General features: G+C 45.5%; 1 protein-coding gene and 1 pseudogene across 1 annotated transcript in view; one reads left to right on the top strand and one right to left on the bottom strand.

Annotated features, from left to right (window-relative positions):
- The first annotated feature begins 997 nt into the window (after nt 1-997).
- IGFBP5 (insulin like growth factor binding protein 5) overlaps nt 998-24,099 on the top strand; it is a 45,181-nt gene continuing 22,079 nt past the window's right edge. The window contains exon 1 of the mRNA XM_066611676.1: nt 998-2,003. Coding sequence (XP_066467773.1) covers nt 1,673-2,003 — 331 coding nt within the window. The 5' untranslated portion in view covers nt 998-1,672. The remainder of the gene's footprint in view (nt 2,004-24,099) is intronic.
- On the bottom strand, nt 17,418-17,537 carry LOC136637039 (5S ribosomal RNA; annotated as a pseudogene).

A 24,099-nucleotide genomic window follows, 5' to 3' on the forward strand; every position in this document is an offset into this window, starting at 1 on the left:
CGCATTACAGGCTATACAAGTCATTGAACAAATCACACCTATGAATCCATGCAGGTGACATGATGCGAATGGACACCTGCATTGTCAACGATCTGCAGATAAGGTGCATGTTGAAAGTGTTGTCAAATAAATCCTGCACATTCCTTGGCCGTGAATACTAATGTGATGAACGTGAGCTGCCCATGTAGGGTTATGTGCAAAGAGTTCCATACTGGGTTAAAACACTGGTGTTGCAAATCAGTCCCAGTTTTTGAAAACTCCATGGTACAGTGCATGCCGTAGCAGCAGCAAGGTGTTGGTAGGAACAGCAAAGCCATAACCTTGTAGCTGGGGTTGCCAACAGACCAGAAAAATATTGCACTGTAGAGCAGGAGATGCCTTGCTCCTGAGCAGCATCATGTGCAGAAATCAGCAGGTGAAGCATTCACTGCATGGAAGGGGGGGTAAGCATTATTCCCTGCCCATGACTATATAGCAAAACGCTGTTAAAGGCACAGAAGCAGGGTCAATGAAAAAGCTGGCAACCTTATGTACCACCATCCCATCCCTACTCATGCTTACTCAGAAGATTTCAGTGGGGAGTTACTCCCAAGTAAGCTTGCAGACAGTTCCAGCACTCAAAAACATGACACCAGTTCAGCCAGTCCTCTGTGTGTTTTGAAATATTCCCTGCCATTTGGAGTGAAGAGAACTGCACTCCTTGTCCAGGGGAAAGGAGTACAGATGACTTTGGGGTGGGTGTGTGTGTGTGTGTCTGTGTGTACCCCTGCTAACAATAATGTTGGTGATCACTGCCAGGGCTTTGGAAGCCTAGAAGCTGCACAGCCCACCCCCACACACATTTGGAGTGTGCACTGATCTTGCCCTGGTTACTGGCACCCATTCAGGCTGAGGTGTCATTGGGATCTCAGATTGCAGCGAGGGGCTGGCAGGCAGCCAGGGGCAGTCTATTTAAAAAGACATGCCTGCTCGGCACTATTCAGTCTCTTTAGAAACTTCTCCAGGGGAAAAGTGTTGGGAGATCTACAAAGTGGAATTCTTTTTTTTTTTCCTCCTTCACTCTCTTTCTACTGCCGACTTTGTAAAAATCCTCCAACTTTACAGAAAACCTCTTTGTTGTTCTTAACCCAATCTAGGAAGAGGAGGGTAAAAAAAAAAAAAAGCAAAAAACAAAATACAGCCAGTCCCAAGCTCAACCTCTTCTCGACAAAGCCCAGCTCTACCTGCTTTTAGTGCTCCTCTAGACATTTTTTAATTTGCTGCAGATAGTATCAGGACAGTCGAAAAGAAGCCTGTTCCCTTCTTTGCTTCCTCCCTAGCCTCTTGCAGACCTTGCTTTTTAGTGAGGCGTGTGGATTATTTTGTACTCTTTTTGCAGCTTCACCAAAGCTTTTCTCTTTTATTCCTCCTTTTCCAGCAAGATATATATATATTTTTTAAAATCCCTAACCTGTTGCATCTGTTTTTGCAGCTGCACTGCCTGCAGATTTTTGACAATCTGGTCTATTTTTCCCCCCATTCTTCTTCTTGTTAATCATTTTGAGGTGGAAAGCCTTTTTTGGAATTTAAGGAAGGAAAAACTTTTTTTTCTGCAAAAGCTCCTTTTCCTAACAGACACTCAATCCTGCATTGGATTGCTTGCTGCAACACTGCGCCTGCCCGTGGCCTGAAGATGCTCCTGTGGCAGGTCTTCCTCTTGTGCCTGTGCCTGGGGCTCTCGCAGGGCTTGGGCTCCTTCGTGCACTGTGAACCTTGCGACGAGAAAGCCCTCTCCATGTGCCCTCCCAGCCCGGTGGGCTGCGAGCTGGTGAAGGAGCCTGGCTGCGGATGCTGCATGACCTGCGCCCTGGCCGAAGGGCAGTCGTGTGGGGTGTACACCGAGCGATGCGCCCAAGGCTTGCGCTGCCTGCCGCGACAAGGCGAGGAGAAGCCCTTGCATGCCTTGCTCCATGGCAGAGGGCTCTGCCTCAATGAGAAGAGCTACAGGGAGCAAGCCAAGAATGGTGAGTCCTACCCTGGCCCTTTGAGCATCTTTGCTGACTTCCTTGAGGTACCACCTATCCCATCAGGCCATGTTTTGCAATCCGATTATGCCCAGGTCATCCGCCTCTTGCATCACCCTTACCTTCTCCTTCACCTCCCCACCCACCCCCGTCTGTGCCTTATAAACCTGTACAACGGCCACATGATGCCATTTATTCTTGCAGCAGCGCATCCTTCCTTGACTTTGTTTTATCTGAAACGTCTCTTAACTTAACTTTATTAGTCTCTCATCACTCTCTTCCTTATCTACCACTACATCCATTTTTCCATCCTTATTATTAGGCAACTGGTTGTTCCCTCTGCTGAATTTCCTTTGTCACCTGTCACATCTCAATCATGTTTTCTCACTAAGCCTTTTCTTCATCAGCTTCCCCTACAGTCCCTACCACTTGAATGTCCCTCTTTTCTGCCTGCCTTGCTTGGCCTTCATTCTTCAACACTGTATGCTTTTCATCATTCTAAATGATAACAACAGCCCAGACCCCAGTCCCCTCTCCAAGCCCCAGTCAGTCCAGCCTCCATACCTGTGCGTAGGCAGCCCTGTCCCAACCTCAGAAGGGGTTATCCTTGTGGTGCTACTGGGAAGTCATCCTTGCGTAAAACAGTGTAGCATCGAGATAAGCAGGTGAAACAGAATAATGGAAAGGAACGCTTTGTTAAAGAAATGTATATTTAAAGAGCCTTGATAAGCTTTTCTACACTGCATGTCAGTTAAAAAAAAAAAATCCAAGCCCTACATTTCCTGCACTATATTTCATTCAGAGCATTTTTTCCATTGCATCCGTCCCCAAAATCTTTCATTTTTCTCATCCCTCCCCATCCCATCTTCTGCAGAAAAGAAGCATCTGCTTTCTGCCAGACTGCCTGTTGCATCCATGCAGTGAAAGATTTGCAGTTACAGCTTCCCCTTCGCAACACCCAATAAATTTTGCAGCTTCTTTTATTATTTGTTTTCCCCCCTTCTGCCGCTTGCAGGCATTGGCTCGGTTTGGTTGTCATCTCTGGCACCCAAAAAGTTTATTTAAAAAAAAGAGAGAGAGACATTTGCAAAATGTCAGGTGCTGCCTTTGAAAAAAAGATTGAAGGAAAAGATTTTTGCTTGGATCATTCCGTAAGGCAAATCTGCTCTGTGCTGTGAGAAGGAGGAGGAGATATGACTTGATTTCCTGTCTTGGAACCCTGTAAACTGTCTGTGTAACAATCCGCTCACATTAAAACTATGTGAAATATCCCCACTGCACGTCATCGGCAGCGCTTAGTTTTTGCTGTGTGTGTGTGTTTGGTCAGTAATATGAACAATATGGCTAAATGCAAATAAGGCAGCATGCAAAGTAATACGCTCAGCTCTCCATCTGCACTGTTTGGAGTTACAACAGTGCCACTTACAGACAGGTGAGACCAGCAACAGTTTGACTTTTTGATTTAGTCTGAACATGCCTGAGCATTCTCTCTCTCTCTCTCTCTCTCCTTCTCACACCTCCCCTTTCTCTCACGCTTTCTGATCCAGCTGTATAGCAGGTGCTTGGAGCTAGGTTCTAACAGGAATGGCCAAATCCTGCATTCTTGAGGGCCTGCCTATGTCCAGACAGTAGTTCTGGACCATGAAGTATATTTTGCTGCCCAAACTTTCACTAAGCCCCCTTTCATTATGGGTGGTCGGTTCTGTAACAGAGTCTCAGGGTAGCCATCAGCAATAATGTTACATAGGAAACCCCAAAAATGGTTTAGCGCAGTGGTTCCCAAACATTTTTGCCCCAGGACCCACTTTTTAAAATGATACACTATTGGGACCTAGTCTGGGTTTACCAGACTTTTTATAAAAGGAGATCTAGAAAGAAATATTTTATTTATTTACAATAGCCAGAAAGAAAGACACTCAAACATTTATCTCCCTATATTAACACATGCTTGCAAACTTCAGGAGCTCAGCTCCTTGCAGGGCAGTCAGGAGATACAGCTCCTTGCAGGGCAGTCAGGAGATACAGTATCAAATTTTTGAATAGCTTCAGGGCTTGAGGCAATTAGTTATCTGATTTTTCCATCACCCTTGGTCAGCCCACCAAAAATCAGGTTGTGAAGTGGGTCCTGACCCCCAATTTGGGAGCCACTGGTTTAGCCAAATGTGGGACCGAGAGAGGGAGTCTTTGAAAATAATGTTCTTTTCCTTTTTTGAGAGAAGGTGGAAGATAAAATCTTTACCATTCCTTGACTGAAATTTGGTAGAACAGCTGGAAGCCAGCAAGTGAATGTGCTCTATGGACTAGATCCAGCCCTTGATGTTAGTTGACTATCCCAAACCAATAAGGTAGAGCCATTCATTTATTTTATTACCTTTCTTGTGTAAATTCCTTTCAATTATATCTCAACTACATTCCTGGACTTAAAAAATATGGAAAGAGGGAAATTAAAATGGCAGCTCAGCTATACCACCACCCCCCCCCCATGGAATGGCCATGACAAATGATGGGGTTGTAGGGAGGGGTGTGTGTGGCTTGGCTTGCCTTTGCTTGGCTTCAAAGACTTCAGAAGCAAAAGATGGATGCTAGTCAAATACAGATCTCTCTTGGTTCCTTGCTTTAGGCAAATTATTTGGAACTATTGGCCCAACTAGTCCATATCCTTACCACAAGAATGAACATTTTAAACAAAATGGATACTGTGGAAATCAAGCATCTGACATATTTCAAATGCTGCTGGAACAATCCAAGGAGTTTGTGAGAACCTGGGTAACTCCTTCAGGATACAGGTCATTTGGGCCATTCCACTTGCCATGCACCTCACTTGCTGCTCCAAGTCTTGCAAGTGAATTTCTAGAAGCCTCATTTTGCTCTTCATTTACCCGTTAAGCCAATACTGTTAAAAGCATTCATTAACATACAAGTCATTGTGCTCCGGAAACAGAAGTGTGTTGGGAAGAGATGACTTGGGTATTACTTTATGCCTGTGAGACTTCAAAAAATCAGGCATTTCTGAGGGCAAGGCTCAGGGAAAATAAAAACTACTTGGCACTAGAACAGTAGAGTGTGAGAACGGAGAAGTATATTTTCATAGTCATGTTTCTAAGCAACTGGTGAAGGGGAAAAAATGAAGTTTGACTTGAACTTGAGGGCTTGTGCCAGGTTGGCTAGAAATCCAAAGACCGAGTGCTCAGGAAGCCAGTCCTGGCTGTGGTCTATCGGTGACCAAAATTGGCCTAGAGCTGGAAACTGAAGAGAGGGGGGGAAAGTCAAGACTGTATATAACAGATTAAGCAGTGGTGGAGAGTGACAGTTATTTCTCCCTGCTCCTGAAAGCTCTTCTATTTACTTTTAAGCAGGCGTTCCCCCATCCCCATTTCCTACTCTGGATGGGCTAGGAGAGTATGGGTTGGAAATCAGAGAGTACATTAGTCTGTTTGAAACAAAAGCTGATTAATATGCTTCAGTTTGCCTGTAATGCAAGCCAGGAACTTGCATGACTGCTACTAAGATTGAAAAATGTGACAAATCATTAAAAACATGCAGTAGTCACATTCTTCTTTCCCCTTGCATTTCATGCTGTGAAATGGAGCAGGAGGTGCGCACACCTGAAAATGGCACCATGCCATGCCCAAGGCAACCTTTGACCTTTGTTCCCCATGTACAACTTGCACTCTTCATTTCTGTAAACCACTAAGGGCATTGGTGTCAAACACTAAGGATTGGCTGCATCAAAAAGGAAGCTGCTTTGGTTGGGACCCATCTTAGGGTGCAATCCTAACCCCTTATGTCAGTGCTTTCCAGCAATGAAGCTCCGAGGTAAGGGAACAAACATTCCCTTACTTTGAGGAGGCCTCCATGAGTGACACCCAACTGCAGGATGCAGCACATGTCCCATTGGTACCACTATGCCAGTGCTAGAAAGCACTGACATAAGGGGTTAAGATTGCACCCTAAGATGGGTCCCAACCAAAGCAGCTTCCTTTTTGATGCAGCCAATCCTTCTGGAAGGACCTGCTCAGGAGAATCATATGGTACGGCTCTGCTAGGACTGTACCATACCAGATTGCAGGTGGACATGTCCAAGCGACTGAATACTTCCCCTTATTAAAAAAAAATCCAAACCTTTCTGTATATAGAAAACTAGCAGATCAAGGAAAAAACTAAGCAACAATTCTGCTTCTTGATATGCCAGCTTTTCACGGGCAGGGCATTTTTGACATGGGGGAGAATTCGGTCATTGAATTGTCTTGCCTTTTAAAGGCATACAGTCCCCAAAGAGCTTTCCCCTGCAATTCATTTGACAACCTCATATGAGCAAGTTACTGTGTGTGTGGTTGCCACTATAGCATCCCCTGGTGGGCATATGCAGCAACAGCAAGTCACTGTAGAAACATAGTCCAAGGAAGGGGGTAAATTTAGTCCTTGGAAACTACTCCTCCTCCCTTAACAAAATACTAAAAACAGTACCAAAAAAAAATAACAAAAGGTCAGGTTTTCAGGAATAGATGTCAGCAAATATCTTAGGAAAACAATGAGCAGGCAAGTGAATATCTGCATGCCTCATTACTCAACTACAGCCAACCTGAATGAATTCATTCTCACAAAGGGACCATTGAAAGCACCTGCAATAATATATGAGATGTTGTTTATCATTCACATCAGTGACATCCAGGTTTTCCTGGGAGAAGAGTGCTACAAATGCTCTATTTATTAAGAGCATCCAGATTCCTACTTGAGATTCTAAATTTTGACCCTGGTGCTTACCTGAGGAAATCTTACCTGAGGAAAATGGATGTAACTGTGAAGACTGAAACACCATCAGTTAATGAATGGCTGCTTTACATTTTTTAAAAACATATGACTGCTTTTCCCATTTCTTATATCGTGTCTCACCACACCATATCACAGCACACCACATCACTAACAGTGGCATAGCTAGCACCATCATTTCCTGGGGAAGACTGCTCCCACTGCCCCACCCTTGGTTTCTCAAAGCCATAGGTAGACCTGGCCTCTGCCTTAAGATTCTCTCCCCCTGGGGGAGAGGTCAGGTCTACCTGGCATTCAAATGCCAGGCTAGGCCTCCGTCTCAAGATTCCCCACAGAGGAAGTCAGGTCTACTCAGCATTTTAAAGGACAGGTGTATTGTTCCCCCTTATGGTGTGCACTCAGGGCAGATGGCCACCCTACCCCACCCTTGGTATCCTACTGCACCCTAGGGCGCAATCCTAACCCCTTATGTCAGTGCTTTCCAGCAGTGACATAAGGGCAATGCAGCTCTAAGGTAAGAGAACAAACATTCCCTGACTTTGAGGAGGCCTCCGTGAGTGACACCCAACTGCAGGATGCAGCACATGTCCCATTGGCACCGCTATGCCAGTGCTGGAAAGCACTGACATAAGAGGTTAGGATTGCGCCCCTAGTAATGTTATCAGAGAGTAGGAAATGGGGAACAGCCCAGTTATATGCATGTTTCTTAAAATGAAGAAGCATTTGTGGGCCACTTTCACACATCATATTTTTTTAAGGCACAGACTTCAGCAAAGTTTACATACAAGCACATTTGGTCAGAGCTGGCATTTGGTAAACAGTTTCTGTTCTGTGTGCACACCTTCAAATACAAGCATTTGTCTAATGCAGTGAGTGATGCGTACCTGAGTTGAATGGACCTCAGGGTAAAGAAATCCGCAATCAGGACAATTACCTGACAGTACGTCCCATTGAGCAGGTTGGGACTTACTCCTGATTGAACAAGGATAGGACAATACTATACCTCATGTGCACAGGACAGAAGTCCACAGGCCCAAATGTGGGATTTGCAAGTCGAATCCCTAAATTCACTCATAGAGATGCTGAGAAGCCAGAAATTCTCTGCTCCTTCCCCCTTTCTTCTGTTGGAGAAATGGGGAATGAATCAACGAACTGCTGGTAGGCTTCCTTACCAGACAAAGAGCCAACAATAACCGCAGCTAGGACGGGGGGGAGTCTTGGAGCCAGCCTTTAAAAAATAATGTTTTTGCTGTATCAGCTTTCACAAGACAGGAGAGAAGCGGTGACTTGAGCTTAAGTTTCCTGTGGCTAGTAGTAGATTTAATATTTTATCATCCCTTTGACAAAGTTTCCCTTGTACTCTGTGCTCAAATGAGTTTAACATGGGGCTGGGTATAACAGACACAGAACAGCTGCAACTGAGGGCCTCAGCTATTAAGGGGGGCAGGTGCACAGCTCCAAATGGAGGGAGGATCTGGGTGAACTGGGGTTAGGCAGGGTGAGGGTTGGGGCAGGGGTCATGGGAGCGGCAAGCTGTGCGCTTGCTGCAACTGCCAGTATGCGCTGTCCGTCCAGGGCGTAACTGGCAATTCTTTGTTCTCTGTTCATTTTCTCCCCTGTTTGAAGCCAAGACAACTTCCAAATCCTCACAATGTTAGAGCCAAGGCTAGTAGCGACAGGCCTGTGGCTCTCAGAAACAGGAAAAACTCCATTCTTTTTGATCTGGGGAGATAGGGGAGGGGGAGTGAGGAGTTTAATCAATCAGGTTCAAGCAAGAAAGCTGAGCTTCTGTGATTTTCTGGAGAGACAGTGAAGTTCCATGGGGAAAAGGTGGACTCTGGATTTCGAAGCAGGAATGGGTTTCAGGTATTGATGTAAACCAACCCAGTACCGGAAAGAGTTGGCAAAAAAGAGAGCCTGCTTCACTGAGTCAGGATTTTATCCAGGAAATCTGCCTATACCCCACATTTGTACTAATATTACACCCCCACATGGATGCCTGGGAATGTCAGAGTTAGGGCAGGCATGCTGAGTAAGTGGGGAGGAAAGGGGCACTAACTTGCCTTCACACGAGTCTGATCAGAAGGAGATATTTTCTGATCTGTCCCATTGCGTGCAAGGGTGGCTTTACTTTTCTCCACTGAAGTTGGATGTGTGAGCTTTTTGACATGGTGCTCCCCTCCCCTCGGGGCACAAGCACATGTCTGGAGTGCCCACTTGTGATAACATGCTTCAAAGACAATGAAATGCAAATGCCTCCCATAGGATGCCAACAAGATGGACAGAAAAGATGGCCTGACATTGCCAACAGGAGATATGTCCGAAACTGCTCCTAGTCTGTACCTGTCTGCATACTTGGACAGGAGAGTTTAGTCTGTGAGAGACTCTAGGGCTATTTCCCACATATGCACATATCAGTTTATTTCTGGTTACATTATTGCTCAAGATAACTCACAGCTGAGTGTGTGGAATGACTCCATTCAAAAGCAGTCGTGGCTCAGGTGAAATGAAAGTCCTGATTGCTACCCAAACGCACATACAAATCCTCGCTTCGTGACCTAATGCTACGTGTGTGAAATGGCTATTTGTGCATGAGTGTGCACACCTTTAATGACTGCAAGATGAGGAGAACTGAGCACGCGAAGATTTTCCCAGCATGCAGGTGGGGAAAGTGTTGCCTGCTGAATTCCTACCCATTAGATAGTGAAAAAAATAACAACCCTGAATTCCACCCTACTCTAACCACCTAATCCAACACAGAACCATGCAGGTCTTAAAAGGCCTTCCTCTCTGAAATGCTCTCTGTGCCCTTATCTCATGTACTCCATTCAAAACTGTGTCACCTCGGAAGGAGGGTTTCCAGCTTTTCAACCAGCCACTGTAGACATGATGGGCAGGCATGAACAGATAATGCTTGTCTCTGTATTGTAAAAAGCTTTAGTTTGACAAGAGAAGGCCAGGACAGCTCCAGATGTCACCCTTGACAACTGCCCTCCATAGGCTCCTTTCTACCTGAGCAGGCTGAGAGGGATATTCTGCCACCATCACACAAAGGCTATGAGGTGGAGGTGGTCTCAAGGATCAACAGCAAGTCCTTCAGAGGTCCCTGGGCCTTTGACAGCTGCTCCCAAGTGTCAAACTCTGATGCCAGGGTTTTATTTGCAGTCAGTTGGGAGACAGTTTCAAAAGAACAGAAGAGCAAAGAAAGAGGCAAGCAAGCCTTGGATTGGTATTTGAATGTGGTCCGGTATGAAGACTGCCCAGTGTCTTTCAACCAAAGGTCAGAGACAAAGGGCCCATGTGTCCTCTTATGGTAGCTCCATTGAAACAACCCATTCAAGACGATACTTGAATTCTCACAGAATAAATCACTACTTTCAAGCACCGGCTTGTGTCCTGCCTTGGCCTTCACTCTGCCACTTGGCAACCTTACCAGAGTCATGGCAAGGACTGTTCTGCCTGCCTTGATCTGCAGGCCTCACATGCCTGCTTTGCCCTGGTGCTGCTCTGTCTCCATTCAGCGGGCAACTCCTTATGTGCACTCTGCTGCTCACATGCATGGGCAGGTGTTTACCTTTTGATGTGGGTGCCACCTATGGGGGGGGCCACCTTGCTGCTGCAGCCCTCACAGACCAATATGCAGTCAGGCCACTTGCCCTGTCCAATGGCAAAACCAATACGGGAACTCTGCCACAAGCAGCTGCCAACTCACCGCACTAATTATCTCTCTGAATGAACACTGGGCTTTTATTCTAAACTCCCACGTATTTATTACAAGCTGTGTGACAGAGCCAAGGACACTGCTCATCTGATTTGATCCACTGTAGCACTGCAGGGTTGTGACACAATTCATGACACACATTCCTAGAAAGCATTCCTTGACTGACTGCAGCAGTGGGTTTGCTTAAGGTGGGGGTGGGAGGTTCAACCTTCCTCTTTCCCCTCTTCAGTTGCCCGCTGGAAGAGGCAAAATAACCTTTTGCTCTGCCAATTCTGGCAGCATGATCCTGACTATGTGTGATTTACTCAGAAGGAAGCTCCATTGAGTTCAGTGGGATTAAGGGCCAAAAAACACATGAAATTATTGTTAGTTACATCAGTGTGTATAGATGCTTCATTTTACTCAGGAGCAGCAGCTATGCAGGGTCACATCTCAAATGGGGGAAGGGGAATTCATTAAGCCTTTATTTCCATGTCATTTTCGTGCTGAAAATTGCACCTGTGAAGCAGCTGCATAAGCTCCAAAACACCATTATGGCAATCCTAAATAGGAAGAGGAAAGAACTGGTACATTGGGAATATATGAACCATACAGTCATATCCTCAGGTATCTAACGGTCAAATTGGGCATGGTGCTAATTGCATCATCATCTAATTTGGAACTTGCTTTCTCAAAATGTAAGAGCAAAAGGACTCTGTCAGGATCAGGATTGTAGCACAGACAAAGAAGGCATTTTACCCTTTCATTCTGTGCCTTCATATTCCACACTAAAACTTGCTTCCCCCCCCCCCCCAGTTGCTCAGACCCCTGAAGGCTGCTACAATGGCACCTTTGGGGAATCATTTTCAGCAGGCAAATGGAAGTTACAGATCTAAAAAGGCCTTCTAGCTCAACACTGTGGTCCTGATGTAGACTGGTCCACCATGTGGTTTCTCCCCAAACTAGGGATTGATGGAATTAGTATCGAACATAGGTTGAAATGCAGCAGTATGATTGCCAGGACTGAGAACTGAAGAGAGGAGTGAGCAGGTGTGGTTTATGCTTGAGCAGCTCACAGTTGAATTAGACTAGCAATCTGACCACCAAGTGACATGTTGCAGGGGACTGTGAAAATTCATTCCCTGGCCCCTCTGATTTGCATCTTGTCACCCAGTGTGTATGCCGGCAGACACTGTGTTTTGAATGTGCAAATAAGTACAACCCTAGGCCTTTTTAGAGGATGCAGGTGTAACTGAACTGCTTGAGGTTTAACTCATTAGCAGCTAGACCCAATAGATCCTTCTTCTCCCACTTATTTTCGTCAAGGGGACTCCAGGTGTTCAGAACATGGAAAAGTCAAAACGACTGGAGGGGGAAAGGGGTAGATGATACAGTACTTCATCTCCTGTGTCATCGGCAATCTATAAGCTGAGACCCAAGATGGGAGATTTTCCTATTCGTACTTTACTTTTACCCCATACTGGACCAGAGAGATTGGTTGCTGCATCAGATGCCTACATATCATGTTCTGATCTATTCAAAATTATTTTACCAACAGGGGCTTGGTACTTTCAATAGGTGCACAGAAGCAGATCAAGAGGAGCTTGTCCAAATATGGAAATCCAGTGGGCCCAGTGCGTGGTCTGGGAGTCTCTGATGCTGCTTCATTGCTGACAATATGGGCCAAACTCAGCAATATTTGTTAACTTTGTGATTGGGATTCCCAACATTTCCCCCCCCCCCCCCCAAAAAAAAAAAAATCAGTAGCGGGGATGCAAACTGGATTTAGGTCATTGCATCACTAAGGTGATTCTAACCCTTCTCTCCCTGCTCATCCCCTCTCCAAATATTAGCCATGGAACTATGCCCATATATAGGCATGCCCCCATATCCATGGGGGTTCTGTTCCCTGAATCCCTCCGGGGTTTCCCTGGCCCTCCTAATGCCTTAAAAGGCATTAAAAACGTCACTTCCAGTTTCACAGAGAAACCAAATGTAGTGGGTTTTTTTATTGTCGGTTTCAAAGGATGTATATGATCCTGCACATTACCCTTCCAGGGGGGTCCAATAACAGAACCTCCAAATCACATCTACTTTGGTGCAAACAGCCCAATCCTATCCTCTGACACCTTACAGCAAGCAGCCACACCACCAGAGGCTGTGGTGCATACTGTGGTTTGGGGGAAGATTGGACAGCCTGCAGGAGATAACTAAAACTATTTTACTTGCCCCCGTAAGTTGCCTGATTGCCAATGAGTCTCCTCAGACCTACTCCAGCTATATAGCTAGTGCAAGTCTGAGGAGAGCCAGGGGGCAGGATGGGCAAAGAAATGGAGGATAAGATCTTGTGTGCATAATTGCTGCCAGATCCACTCCATTCCTCTCCCAACATGCCTCCTGGTTCCTCCCCTGAAATACCCTGTTACTTCCACTCCCTGCCCATGGCTCACCCCTGAAGCCAACTTAAGTGTTGCCTGTGGAGTGTCCCAGTGCCTCTGCAACATGTACTATCCCTCTCACAATTGGTGGCAACAGCCTGGCATTGTGCAACAGTGGCCCAACTTAAAAGACGTTATGCTGCTGGAACACTAATCCTGACAGTGTATGGCCCCAATAGGATTGGGGCCTAAAAGGCACTACAGTAGATGACACAGATCTCCCAAGGTTTGTATGCACAGGGAATCAGATTAGTACCATGGCATTGGAAAAGAAAGTTTTAGCCCTTTTCCCTGCTTTGGTCTGCCAATGAAAATTGTACCTTAGGTACCTGAAAGTTTTTCCTCCAAAGGGACAAAGAACAACTCACGAGGATGATCTTAATTGAGGAACTGACATGGGAAAGAGCTCAACCACTCCCCAGCTCAATTTGTCCTTACCCAAGCAAAATCTGTCTGTGATTTAACAGCCAAAGTTACAAAGCCTCCATCTATAAGGAAGAAAAATGAGGTGGCAGCAGTATCCTTTGTCCTTTTCCACTTCGTAGTGATCCCTTTTGTTAATCATCCTCCTGGACGAAGAAGGTTTCTCTAGAATGTGGCACCCAAGTGTGAAACCTAGCAGGGGAAATTATTCAACTGCACTAAGTGGCTTTGCCAGCCCAGTCTGAAGAGCCAGGAAGAAGGGTGGGGATGGGGAAAGTATTAGAAGAGAGGAAAGCAAAGCAGGCTCCAGGAAAACAATTTGTTTGTTTGGCAGATTTTGGAAGATGCTCATATAATACAGGGAGTTTAGAGTTTCTGCTCCCTTAGATATTCTAATCACACCCTCAGCCAAAGGAGTTTTAACTGGGTGGTGCCACAACTGTTCGTCATTTCTAATGAGTAATCGCCAGGGCTGCTGACCAATTAGGCATTTAAAGTGGATTTAGCCATGCTGCTATCTATCAATTAGTTTTCTTGTAAAAAAAAAAAAAAAATACTACACAAAACAAGTTCCCAAAACAAATTCCATACAATCCATTGATAACCATTCTCCAAAGACCCTGTTGTGTCAATCCAAGAGAAACTTTGGCTAATCTTACTGAGTCAAACCCCTGGGATCATTTAGCCCTATACATGTCTTTGAAGTAGCCATTTCTGAATGTTCATCATTTGTCCTGAGATGAGGGTATTGGTTCAATAACCAAAGGCTTCAGTTCTCAAATTTTGGGGTGAAGTACACCCTCTCTACAGGAGAACTGCCATGTTTCAAAGAGGAACAGAACCTGTCACAGCCCCAGGTGACACCTCAAGAGCTGTTACATTTTGCATGTGTTTAGAATGGGGTGACATTCTACCCATTCTAGAATGGTGAGACATATTCTACCACTGTTCTTGTGTAGTAAGGTCCCAAGTGCACAGATTCGTGCCAGTGAAAGTGGGCTGCCCATATGACTATCCATAAGGATCACTCCTCATGAGCATTTCCCCACAGAATTGAAGAACGGTGCTTGGTTGGAGGCCCTAGAAGGTAGACTGAGTTTGGCAGGGAAGCGTGGTTTAAAAAAAAAAAAAAAAGAGCAACAATCTTCTAGAGGAAAGGGGCCTGTTTTTCTCATATACAGTAATGTGTGCGGGCCCCCATCTCCAGAACGCTCGCCATGCACCCTCTAATGGGGAGCCATGGCTTGATGGTTGAGTGACCAGATGGTCAGCTCTGGCAAATCCGACCTCTGCTTTTAATTAAGTGCCACTGAGCCATTGATAGCTTAATTGTGCTGATTAATGAAGTAATGTTTTTTAGGCCTGGCAATTTCTGATTGAATTGATGGCTTGTGAGTGACCCAGTCTAGGTCCCACCCAGTCAGTCTTCCCCAGTGAATCAAGCCAATTCTTTAGTTTTCAAGTGGGCAGAGTTTCCAAAAAAAAAAAAAAAATGCTTCTCCTATTCCCTTGAGACCAGGCCATGCTTTCTAAACAGCTTACCCACCTATCCATCACTCAGCCCCCTCCCCCCTCCCTTTCCAGAATTCTGCCTTTCAGGGGTTTTGTTGAAATCCTCCTTTCAGTCAAAACACAAGGACAGAAATACATTGTGTAAACAAACAGAGCAAATACATGGTGAATGGGTTTCCCTAAGTCACCAGGTGTATGTTCTTGGAGTAGCTGCCCTGGGCAACTAAGTCTGAGCACTGAAGAGCAATTTCCAAAAGAGGTGAGGGAGCTCAGAAATCTTGTGTGATTGAGGCTTTGTTCGGTTGGATCACGGTCTGTTTGTTTGATTTGTTTTAGCTCTACAGTTGCTGATGGAGACAGTCAGTCTGTGTTTGCGACTGATGGTAGAAAAATCTAGGTGGTGGTTATTGAATCAGGAGCTGGTTTAAAGTTGCATTTTCTGCTCCAGATACACAAATTTACAAAGCAACCAGAACGGCTCTCACATTTAATACAAGTCAAACAAGGCCTGCCTTTAAAAAAAAAAAAAAAAAAGATTTATTAAGGTAAGTGTTGGTGCAACTTAGTGTGACCCAAGTCTATGCTAGTATATCCTGTTGCAAATCAGTACAGCTTCTTTCCTAGGAAGTGTGCTCTAGTATTGCATCTTTAAGTCACAACTTTAGTACTGCAGTATTAGGTGTGATCTAGGTTTGCAGTGAAATGAAGGGGCAGCTTGGGTGGTGTCAGGGGTTGGGCAGGTCCGCCATTGGCCAAGGCTCCATGCGCATGAGAGGACTCACCTGGCCAGGATGACTCTGGCCAGTTGCATCTAGTGGGTCACTGTAATTTACAGGAAGCTGGACTAGATGGGCCTTTGGACTGATCCAGCAGGGCTCTTCTTATGTTCTTATGACCCCAAAATAGTACCAATGGCAGTCATTGAACCCAGCATGCTTTCAGGAGGTGGTCAGGACAGACGTGGGGGGGGGGGGTGAGGCTTGCCTAAGGACCTCTAGGACCTCCAGGAGCTTCTTGCCTTTCCTGGGGCAGGGGACTGAATCCTGAGGTGGTGGAATGGACTGTACCACAACAGACTATAAGTAGGTGATAACATTTTTTTAATATCCCCCTCATAAAAACACCTGCATTCAAGAAGAATGCTACCACATCAAGACTCATTAAGACAGAAAGGGGTAGCATAGCTTTCTCCCTGCTGCTCTTTATTTCTAGTAGATTTCATGCTAAGAAATACCCTCAGGCCTTTTTGAATGGGCACCCATAAAGATCAGGAACATCTGTCTCAAGGTCAACCTGCAAAGTCAATGTGCGAACATTGCCACGGAGTAGAAGGCCACTCCCATGGATGCAGAGGTGCAGCCTAGGGCTGACACTGTTTGCTGGCACACCCAGAACGTCGCTTGACCAACTGATCTATTTGCGGATCAAGTCCTGGCCACCACACAACACTTCTTGACAGGGCCCTCATTTTTACCACCTCTCGATGTCCCATGTGAACCTCCTCCAAAATGTCAAGAAGAGCTTAGATAGTATAATGACGTGGATGCCCCACATTACACAGCCCTGATATATAATGAGCTCACCCTGGCTATTGCTTAAAAAAGGCCAAGTGGGTGTAATCAAGGTATTTCCAGCCCTTGAAGATGGTGTCATACTTGTGGGCCAATAAGGAACTCTCTTAGGGCCCAATCCTATTGAGCCCAGCGTCAGCAGTATGCTTGTATTTCTGGCTGGAGCTCAACATGTAGCATCAGTACTGAAGCCAGCACCATAAGTGCCAGAAGACACTCTACCGATGGTATTTGACACACAGCGCTGGTACTGAGGCCAGCGCCAGTTGGTACTGGCTGGTAGGTCCCTTTGCAGGAGCAGCCAGTGGTCCGTTTCTCTACCAGCCAACAGAGCAGGGTGGAACTGAAAAGGTCAGGAGAGGACAACCTCACTACCCATAGCTGGGTCAAACACAAGCTATAACAGGTTGAGAAAGGGTTGTTCAGATTCCAGCCATCTCTCAGGGTGATCCTCAGCTGTCTACATTTGTATAGGCCAGTGGTGGCAAACCTATGGCATGCGTGCCACAGAGGGCACGCAGAACCCTCTCCGTGGGCACCCCAGGAGGTGCCAGCAGCTGCACGTCTGCCATGGAAGGCTGAGGAGCCCACACAGCCACAAAGCCAGCCTCCTCCTGCTCAGCAGCAGCCGGGGCAAAGGAGGGAGGGGCGAGGCCAAGGGGGAGGGAAGGACAGCAGGGGGAAGAGGAAGATCAGGCGCGGGGGGGGGGCTGACGCCAAAGACCCAGGCATGCTCCGAAGGCACCCCACCTAGCCAGGCCACCTGGGGAGGAGTAAGGCTGAGAGGCTCTTTGAGGGGACGTTTCTCACATCACCCGCCCCTCTGCCCAGCAGCCCAAGAGTAAGGCGGGCGGCTCACATGCTGCGTGAGGGTGCGGTGTGTGGGCAGGCACAGCGAAGCTGCTGCTGCGGGCTTTGGGGCACCAGCCCTGCACATGGTGCTGGTCCTGACTTACTAAGAAGTGGTTGGCAACCTTCAGTCTCGAAAGACTATGGTATAAGCCTACAGCACCCGGTATTCCCAGGCAGTCTCCCATCCAAGTACTAACCAGGCTTGACCCTGCTTAGCTTCCAAGATCAGATGAGATCAGGTATGTGCAGGGTAACAGTTGCTGCTAAGAGGTAAGTCTCATTAAAGCCATTGGGGCTTGCTCCCAGAAAAGCGTGGCTAGGATTGCAGCCTGAGAGCCCACTCCTAGGCATGTCTACTCAGGAGTCAGTCCCATTATAGTCAATGGGGCTTGCTCCCAGGAAAGCGTGGCTAGGATTGCAGCCTGAGAGCCTGCTCCTACATATGTCTACTGTGTACTACTACAAGTCCATTGTAGTCAGTGGGCTTCACTCCCAGGAAAGTGAGGGTAGGATTGCAGCCCTAGTCAAAAGGGGGGGTTTGCTCCTAGTTTAAGAGCCCAATCCTATGCATGTCTACTCAGGAGTCAGTCCCATTATAGTCAGTGGGGCTTGTTCCCAGGAAAGCATTGCTAGGATTGCAGCCTTGGAGCCCACTCCTGTGCGTATCTACTCAGAAGTAAGCCCCATTACAATGGATGAGGCTTACTCCCAGGAAAGGGTGGTTGGCATTGGAGCCTGGAGCCTGCTCCTGTGTGTGTCTACTCAGAAGTAAGCCCCATTACAGTGGATGAGGCTTACTCCCAGGAAAGGGTGGTTGGCATTGGAGCCTTGGAGCCCGATTCTGTGCATGTCTACTCAGAAGTAAGCACCATTAGAGTTGATGACACTTACTCCCAGGAAAGAGTGACTAGGATTGCAGCCTTAGAGCCTGCTCCTGTGCGTGTCTACTCAGAAGTCAGCCACATTAGAGTCAATGAGGCTTACTCCTAGGAAAGAGTGGCTGGGATTGCAATGGGTAGGGCTTTTTTAAAAAATAAATGTTTTCTTGTTCGAGAAAATGAGCAGTAGCAAGGTCTTGCAGCCACACATCCCCCCCCCCACCAATATTTCTTTACCCACCATGTAATTAGTCTATGGAACTCTTTGCCACAGGAAGCAGTGATGACAACTTGCCTAGATGCCTTTAAGAAGGGATTGGAGAAATTTCTAGAGGAAAAGTTCATTACGGGTTACGAGTAATAGTAGGTAAAAGATGTTAATGTATGAGTTGTTTTTTCTAAACTAAAACCTCAGTATTCAGGTTAAATTACTGTGTTGGCACTTTGCGATAAATAAGTGGGTTTTGGGTTGCAGTTTGGGCACTTGGTCTCTAAAAGGTTTGCCATCACTGGTATAGGCTGTTATCTTCTTATATTCACCAGGCAGAAGGAACCCCAGGAAAAGAGCCTATCTTTGCATTCAAGCTCCAGCCATCAAGAAATTCCCTTCTGTAGATTCAGAATAGAAATTAGGGGCCAGTGGTCAATGATTAGGGTGGATTTTTTTTCCATACAGATACTAATTGAATTTCTTCACCCCCACCCCCCTATCAGACTTAAGGCCTCCTTGACTATTTGGGCACAGTTACATTCTGTTGCTGACAGAGATCTGGAAGCAAATGCTATTGGCCTTTCTTGACAGTCAGGCATCAAATGAGAGAGAACTGCTCTTATTCCAAGATGGGAAGCGTCTCATGCAGACATGATTGGTCATGTCTGAGAATGTGTGAGAACATGTGTGTGACCAATTTCTGCACATGTATGAAGGCTTCTTCACAGGCCTGTGACCAAACCCACTTTTGATCCTACTGTAACAAGTCTTTGAGGAGGTGCAAGGTACACTTGGGTTGAACAATCTCACTTTCTCCCCCCCTCCAAGCCTGGATCCCCCCCAATCTTGCCCCCCTCCAAGCCTGGATCCCCCACAATCTCCTTTTCTTCCCCCCCCCCAAGCCTGGATCAACCATAATCTTCCTAGTGATCAAAATTCTGGAAATTGTGGCTTTTCGGAATAATACCATCATGTTATATACCATTTTATGCAGAATTTCATCCATTGCTTGTGAGGAAATATTCACTGCATTTATTTTCTGGCCATTATTATTATTCATTTCATGTCATAACTATTATTATCTCTGTCTCACCTACCTCACAGGGTTGTTGTGAGGACAAAATAAGTGGAGGAACTATGTACACCACCCTGAGCTGCTTAGAGGAAGGGTGGTATAAAAACCTGAATTAATTAATTAATTAATTACATCATATGGGGTGACAAAATTTTATGGGCCCTGGGTGTCAAATGACCTAGCTATGCCTCTGCTCCTTGGTACTCCTGAGTTGGTGCTCTTATTTTCTCGTTCCATTTTTCCGTGTTCTCCTCTCCTCCCATTCGACTCTCTCTGTGTTCCTTTCTCTCCTTTTGTTCCTTCTGCACTTGCTCTAGCTCCTCTCCTCCTGAATTGGCAGCTAGCACCCTCCCGCCTGACGGTGCTGGATGTTATCATGCCACAGTGCGTCAGGCTCCACCCAGCCCGTACATCTCCTTGAAGCCTAGTAGAGATTTGCATAGGATGAAAGAACCCACAAGCACAAACTGACTATAGTAGTTAACAAACCTAAGGAATGATCTCTAAGTTGAGATACATCCCTAGGACATGGTACCTCCAGGACTGCATTATTTTCTCTGCATACTTATAATATGCACACAATATGTTATTGTTTCCTTTAAAAACTGACATTTTCCATGATTGGCTTGTAGTCCATACCTCTTTTAAGCATTTCTGTACAGTTTGCAGGATTCTTGGGATACCTTTCAAAACTTGATCCATTGCCCTTTGCCAGTTAGCAGGAGCCGATGCAATACCAAACACTAGTCTGTTATGTTGGCACAACCTATTTGAAGTATTTACGGTGGGGCATCTACTGATGCCTCTGGTAAGAATCTTCTGCTTCCATCTGCAAGTAAGCCTGTGACAAATCTGTCTTGTTGAACCACTTCCCTCCTGACAGGGTTGCAAAAATTTCATCATTAAGGCCCTCCTTGAAGTCATGGCGCTCTGAAGGCCTTTTAATTCTGTTGAAAATGAAGAAACAAATTTGCTTTCATGCTGGTGCTTCTTGTGAAATCTGATCCTTTCTGCTGTGATCAAGGGTTTTGGTGATAGATGTGTTGCTGAACAATTGCACTATTTCTTTAAAAGACTTGCCGGCTTCTTTGAAGCAATCAAATTGTGTAGAATGCTATACATCTTTTCTCCCATAATACACAACAATGCTGCTACATATTTTTCTGGGGAAATCTCACTGACTTCAAGATAGTTCTCCAACTATAAGTAGGCCAGTCTTCCTCAGCACTGCCAAAGGTCTCTGTTTGTGCAATATAGCCTGCCACTTCACCAGCTTCAAGGCAATTATAGCTCTATACTATTCAATGTACTATTCCTGTGAGATACAGGAAGCTGGACTAGATGAGCCTATGGCCTGATGCAGTGGGGCTGTTCTTATGTTCTAATGTTTTCTGGATCCCATTCTCATCACCAGTTGTAAGATATTTACTGAACCTCATTTAATATACAAAACCATTCTGAAATGTACAATTGGCCAATCCATGAGCAGCGTGGCAAAATCCACTGCCACACTGACACTGCTCCACTTCTTTGTTGTTCCCAACCAATCATGCCAGCAGAACAATGAAACTGCCCTGCTCCAACTAGAGCCAGAGCTTCCTGTGCATATCAGCTGAGAGCTCTGCACAAGCTCTAGAGGAAGCTAGGTGGAGGTGGTGGCAGCACCTCAAGAAAGAGTAACAGCAGCAAGCTGGCTGGCTGGCTACTGGGTGAGACTTGCTGTGGAGCCTCACCTGCATCTGTAGAAGCAGTCTAGTTTGCAGCATACAAGAGCTAGAAAGAAATATTGAATCATTTCAGCAGCTGTGTATCCATGTAGCTGGATTTAGGGTCTACCATTGTTGTAAGTTGTTGAGATCCCTTTGCTGCAGGCATTGTCATCTGTGACTAGACTGATAGATCCAAAATGCATTCCACCTGCTACACATGGTGCAACTTTATTGCTATAAGAGTCTGTGTGTACCAGCTGATTTAGGGGTAGCTAGTAAAAACACTATCTCATGCAGCAGTGTAGAGTAGAGATGGGGAAGTCAAAGGCTATCAGAATTTTTGGCACTTTTTAAATTGCCAGACATTGTTGTATTTTACATGCTTTTTTTAGTTTTAGCTAAACTATATCTTACATGTGTCTTTTTTTTTTTCTTTTTTTTTAAAGGAATGGAATATGTGGATCTCTTTTAGGGCAATATCTGTGTGCTTCTGCTTCATTCTGGCTGCCACATTTTTTTCCCCCCAGCATGGAAAAATGCTGTATGTTTTACAGCTGCATGAATATCAGCCAATGATGCTTTTACTGAGCTGAAGCTGCAGTGATGGTTGAAGCTTCACCTGCTAAAACTTCTGCTTGTCACTGGTTTTTAAAGTCACAGGAGCCCTGCCAAGAACAAAGAAACTGGCAACCGTATACTTCACAAGTTGCATTCTTCACAATGTGCAGAAGTGACTCAGCATAATCCAAGCAGATTCTTCAGAGCCTAAACAGCCCCCTTAGAATGTCAGGAATGGTTTTGGTACTCAATATAGCACAGCACAGGCAGCAAAATGCATTCTGGGATTTGTTTGGCTGGCTCCGAATTATCATAAGTGGGTCACCATTTTTCCTCCCTGACTGAAGCTCCATGCCTTTAACAGCTACATTATTATCAACTCCAAAGCTGCAGATTTTCTTATTACAGCGTTCCCATCTTTCATGCTGCTGTTAAAAGGCACAGAGCTTCTGTCACAAAAGAAGGTCACAACGTTTGTCAGCACACTTGACACTATAACTTGATTATACACACTATAACTTGATTGATAGGCCCCATAACATTATCCAGTTATGATGAATGGTATGACTTTTCCATAAGACAATACCATACTAGCCTAGATAATATAAAGAAGAGACAAGACTTGTTACGCAGTCAAAGTTTATGTGATGGCCCTCTTATCTACTTTTTTTTTAAAAAAGCTATAGGACTAGGAAATAGAATTTAGGGAACGGAACTTGTGGATTTTGTTAAGTGTCTCCTCTAACCTTCCCCCATAATTTGAGCACTGAGTTAACTAATCAAGGAAACCCTATAGCCAGGATCACTAAGGGTCTAGTTCAGTGGTTCCCAAACTTACCATGGTCACGGCACCCTTCTTTTGTGGCGGCCTCTTCTTCTCAGCTCTCCCAAGTGCCACCATCTTGGATTGCATGAGATCTTGCAAGAATTGTGTGGAATCTTATGTAGTCCAAGATGGCAGCTCCAGGGAGAACTGGAAAGATGGGTGCCACCATCTTGGATCGTGCTAGATCCTGCATGATTCTCACAAGATCTCACGCAATCCAAGATGCTGGTGCCTAGGAAAGCCAGGAAGAAAATTATGTCACGTCCATAGCATGGTGCCTTTTTTCAGTGATAGTAAGTGATGCACCAGTTAAGGATGCCTTTGGTGTAGGAAATTTGATTCCTGAAGGAATATGACAGTGAGTCTAGTTCTATGACCCTAGGAATCTGTTGCCCTCACAGACATCTCCCCAAGAAAAAGACATAGCCTTCCCTGCCTCAGATTCTTGGATTAGATTCTTTAGATTAAATCTTCCCTTAGATTTAGATTCTAAATGCCATACTTGGGCATTTCTAAGCCTAGTTCCCAGCAACATGATGCTCATGTCACTGCCTGCCTTGTGAAACTGCAGCTTCTTTTTTTCCTTTCCCTCCCTCCATACATGCTTCCCTTTTTTTTTTTCTTTGCATTTTGCAGGTTGATAAATATTTGCATTGCCTCTTTTGTTTGTTCTGCTTAGTGACTCAGTATACTCAGTATACTCAGTCACACCAAGGTAATGTTGCCAACATCTTCACCAGGCTTTATAGCTATGCCTTTAACTGGGGCAGGATCTGAATAATCAGCTAGTGAAGCTTTTGATGATCACCTACTAATTCCTGCAGATCATATGTTTGTTAAAAGGTGCAGCAGCAAGTGCCAGCTGAATTATTGGCAACCCTAGACAAAGAGTCTCCTAAAGCAGGATATATCTGTAGAGGAGTTTTACCCTCTTTCTAATTTAGTAGCACAAGGCCAAAAGTGCAGGATTCATTGCTAGGGATGCAGAAGAGGTTGCAGAATACACTGCATTTTATCCTTCCCATGTGATGGTATCATCAAGGCTGAGCCAATGACAACAATTAGTTTCCACATTTTTTCTTGACAGAGTTCTGTGCCCTTAACAGTTGCATAGCAGACAGACTTTCAATAGATGCAGATTTCCCCCTGCAGGGAGGGGGGAGACTGCACCTGCTACATTTTTGCCTGTCAAGTAGCTACTCAGGTGCATGGATCTCTTGCCCAGAAGAAAAGTGGCTTCCCTTCTTTTTACTTCTGTTCTCCAGGGATCAGCTGGAGGCATGCAGAGATTTAGTACTCTGAATCAGCATATCAGAGTCCCAGTGTTAAACATGCCCAGAGGGATAGGCTGGTGTTTGGAGTTCACTTCTTTGTGCTTCTCAGTTGACAAGGGGATAAACTGTCTCAGATGGTATCTCTGTCTTCATAGTCCTTTCAGTCAGTGGCCTTTCTGACAAGGGCAGCTTCTAAAATGCAATGACTGTGGTGCAGTTTGTTGCACAGATACTTGACCTCTAGGAATTGAACTGTGATGGATTCTCATACCCTTCCCTCCCCCCACCCAGCTGGGCAC

Source organism: Tiliqua scincoides, chromosome 1 (assembly GCF_035046505.1).
Source record: "Tiliqua scincoides isolate rTilSci1 chromosome 1, rTilSci1.hap2, whole genome shotgun sequence".
Taxonomy (NCBI): Eukaryota; Metazoa; Chordata; class Lepidosauria; order Squamata; family Scincidae; genus Tiliqua; species Tiliqua scincoides.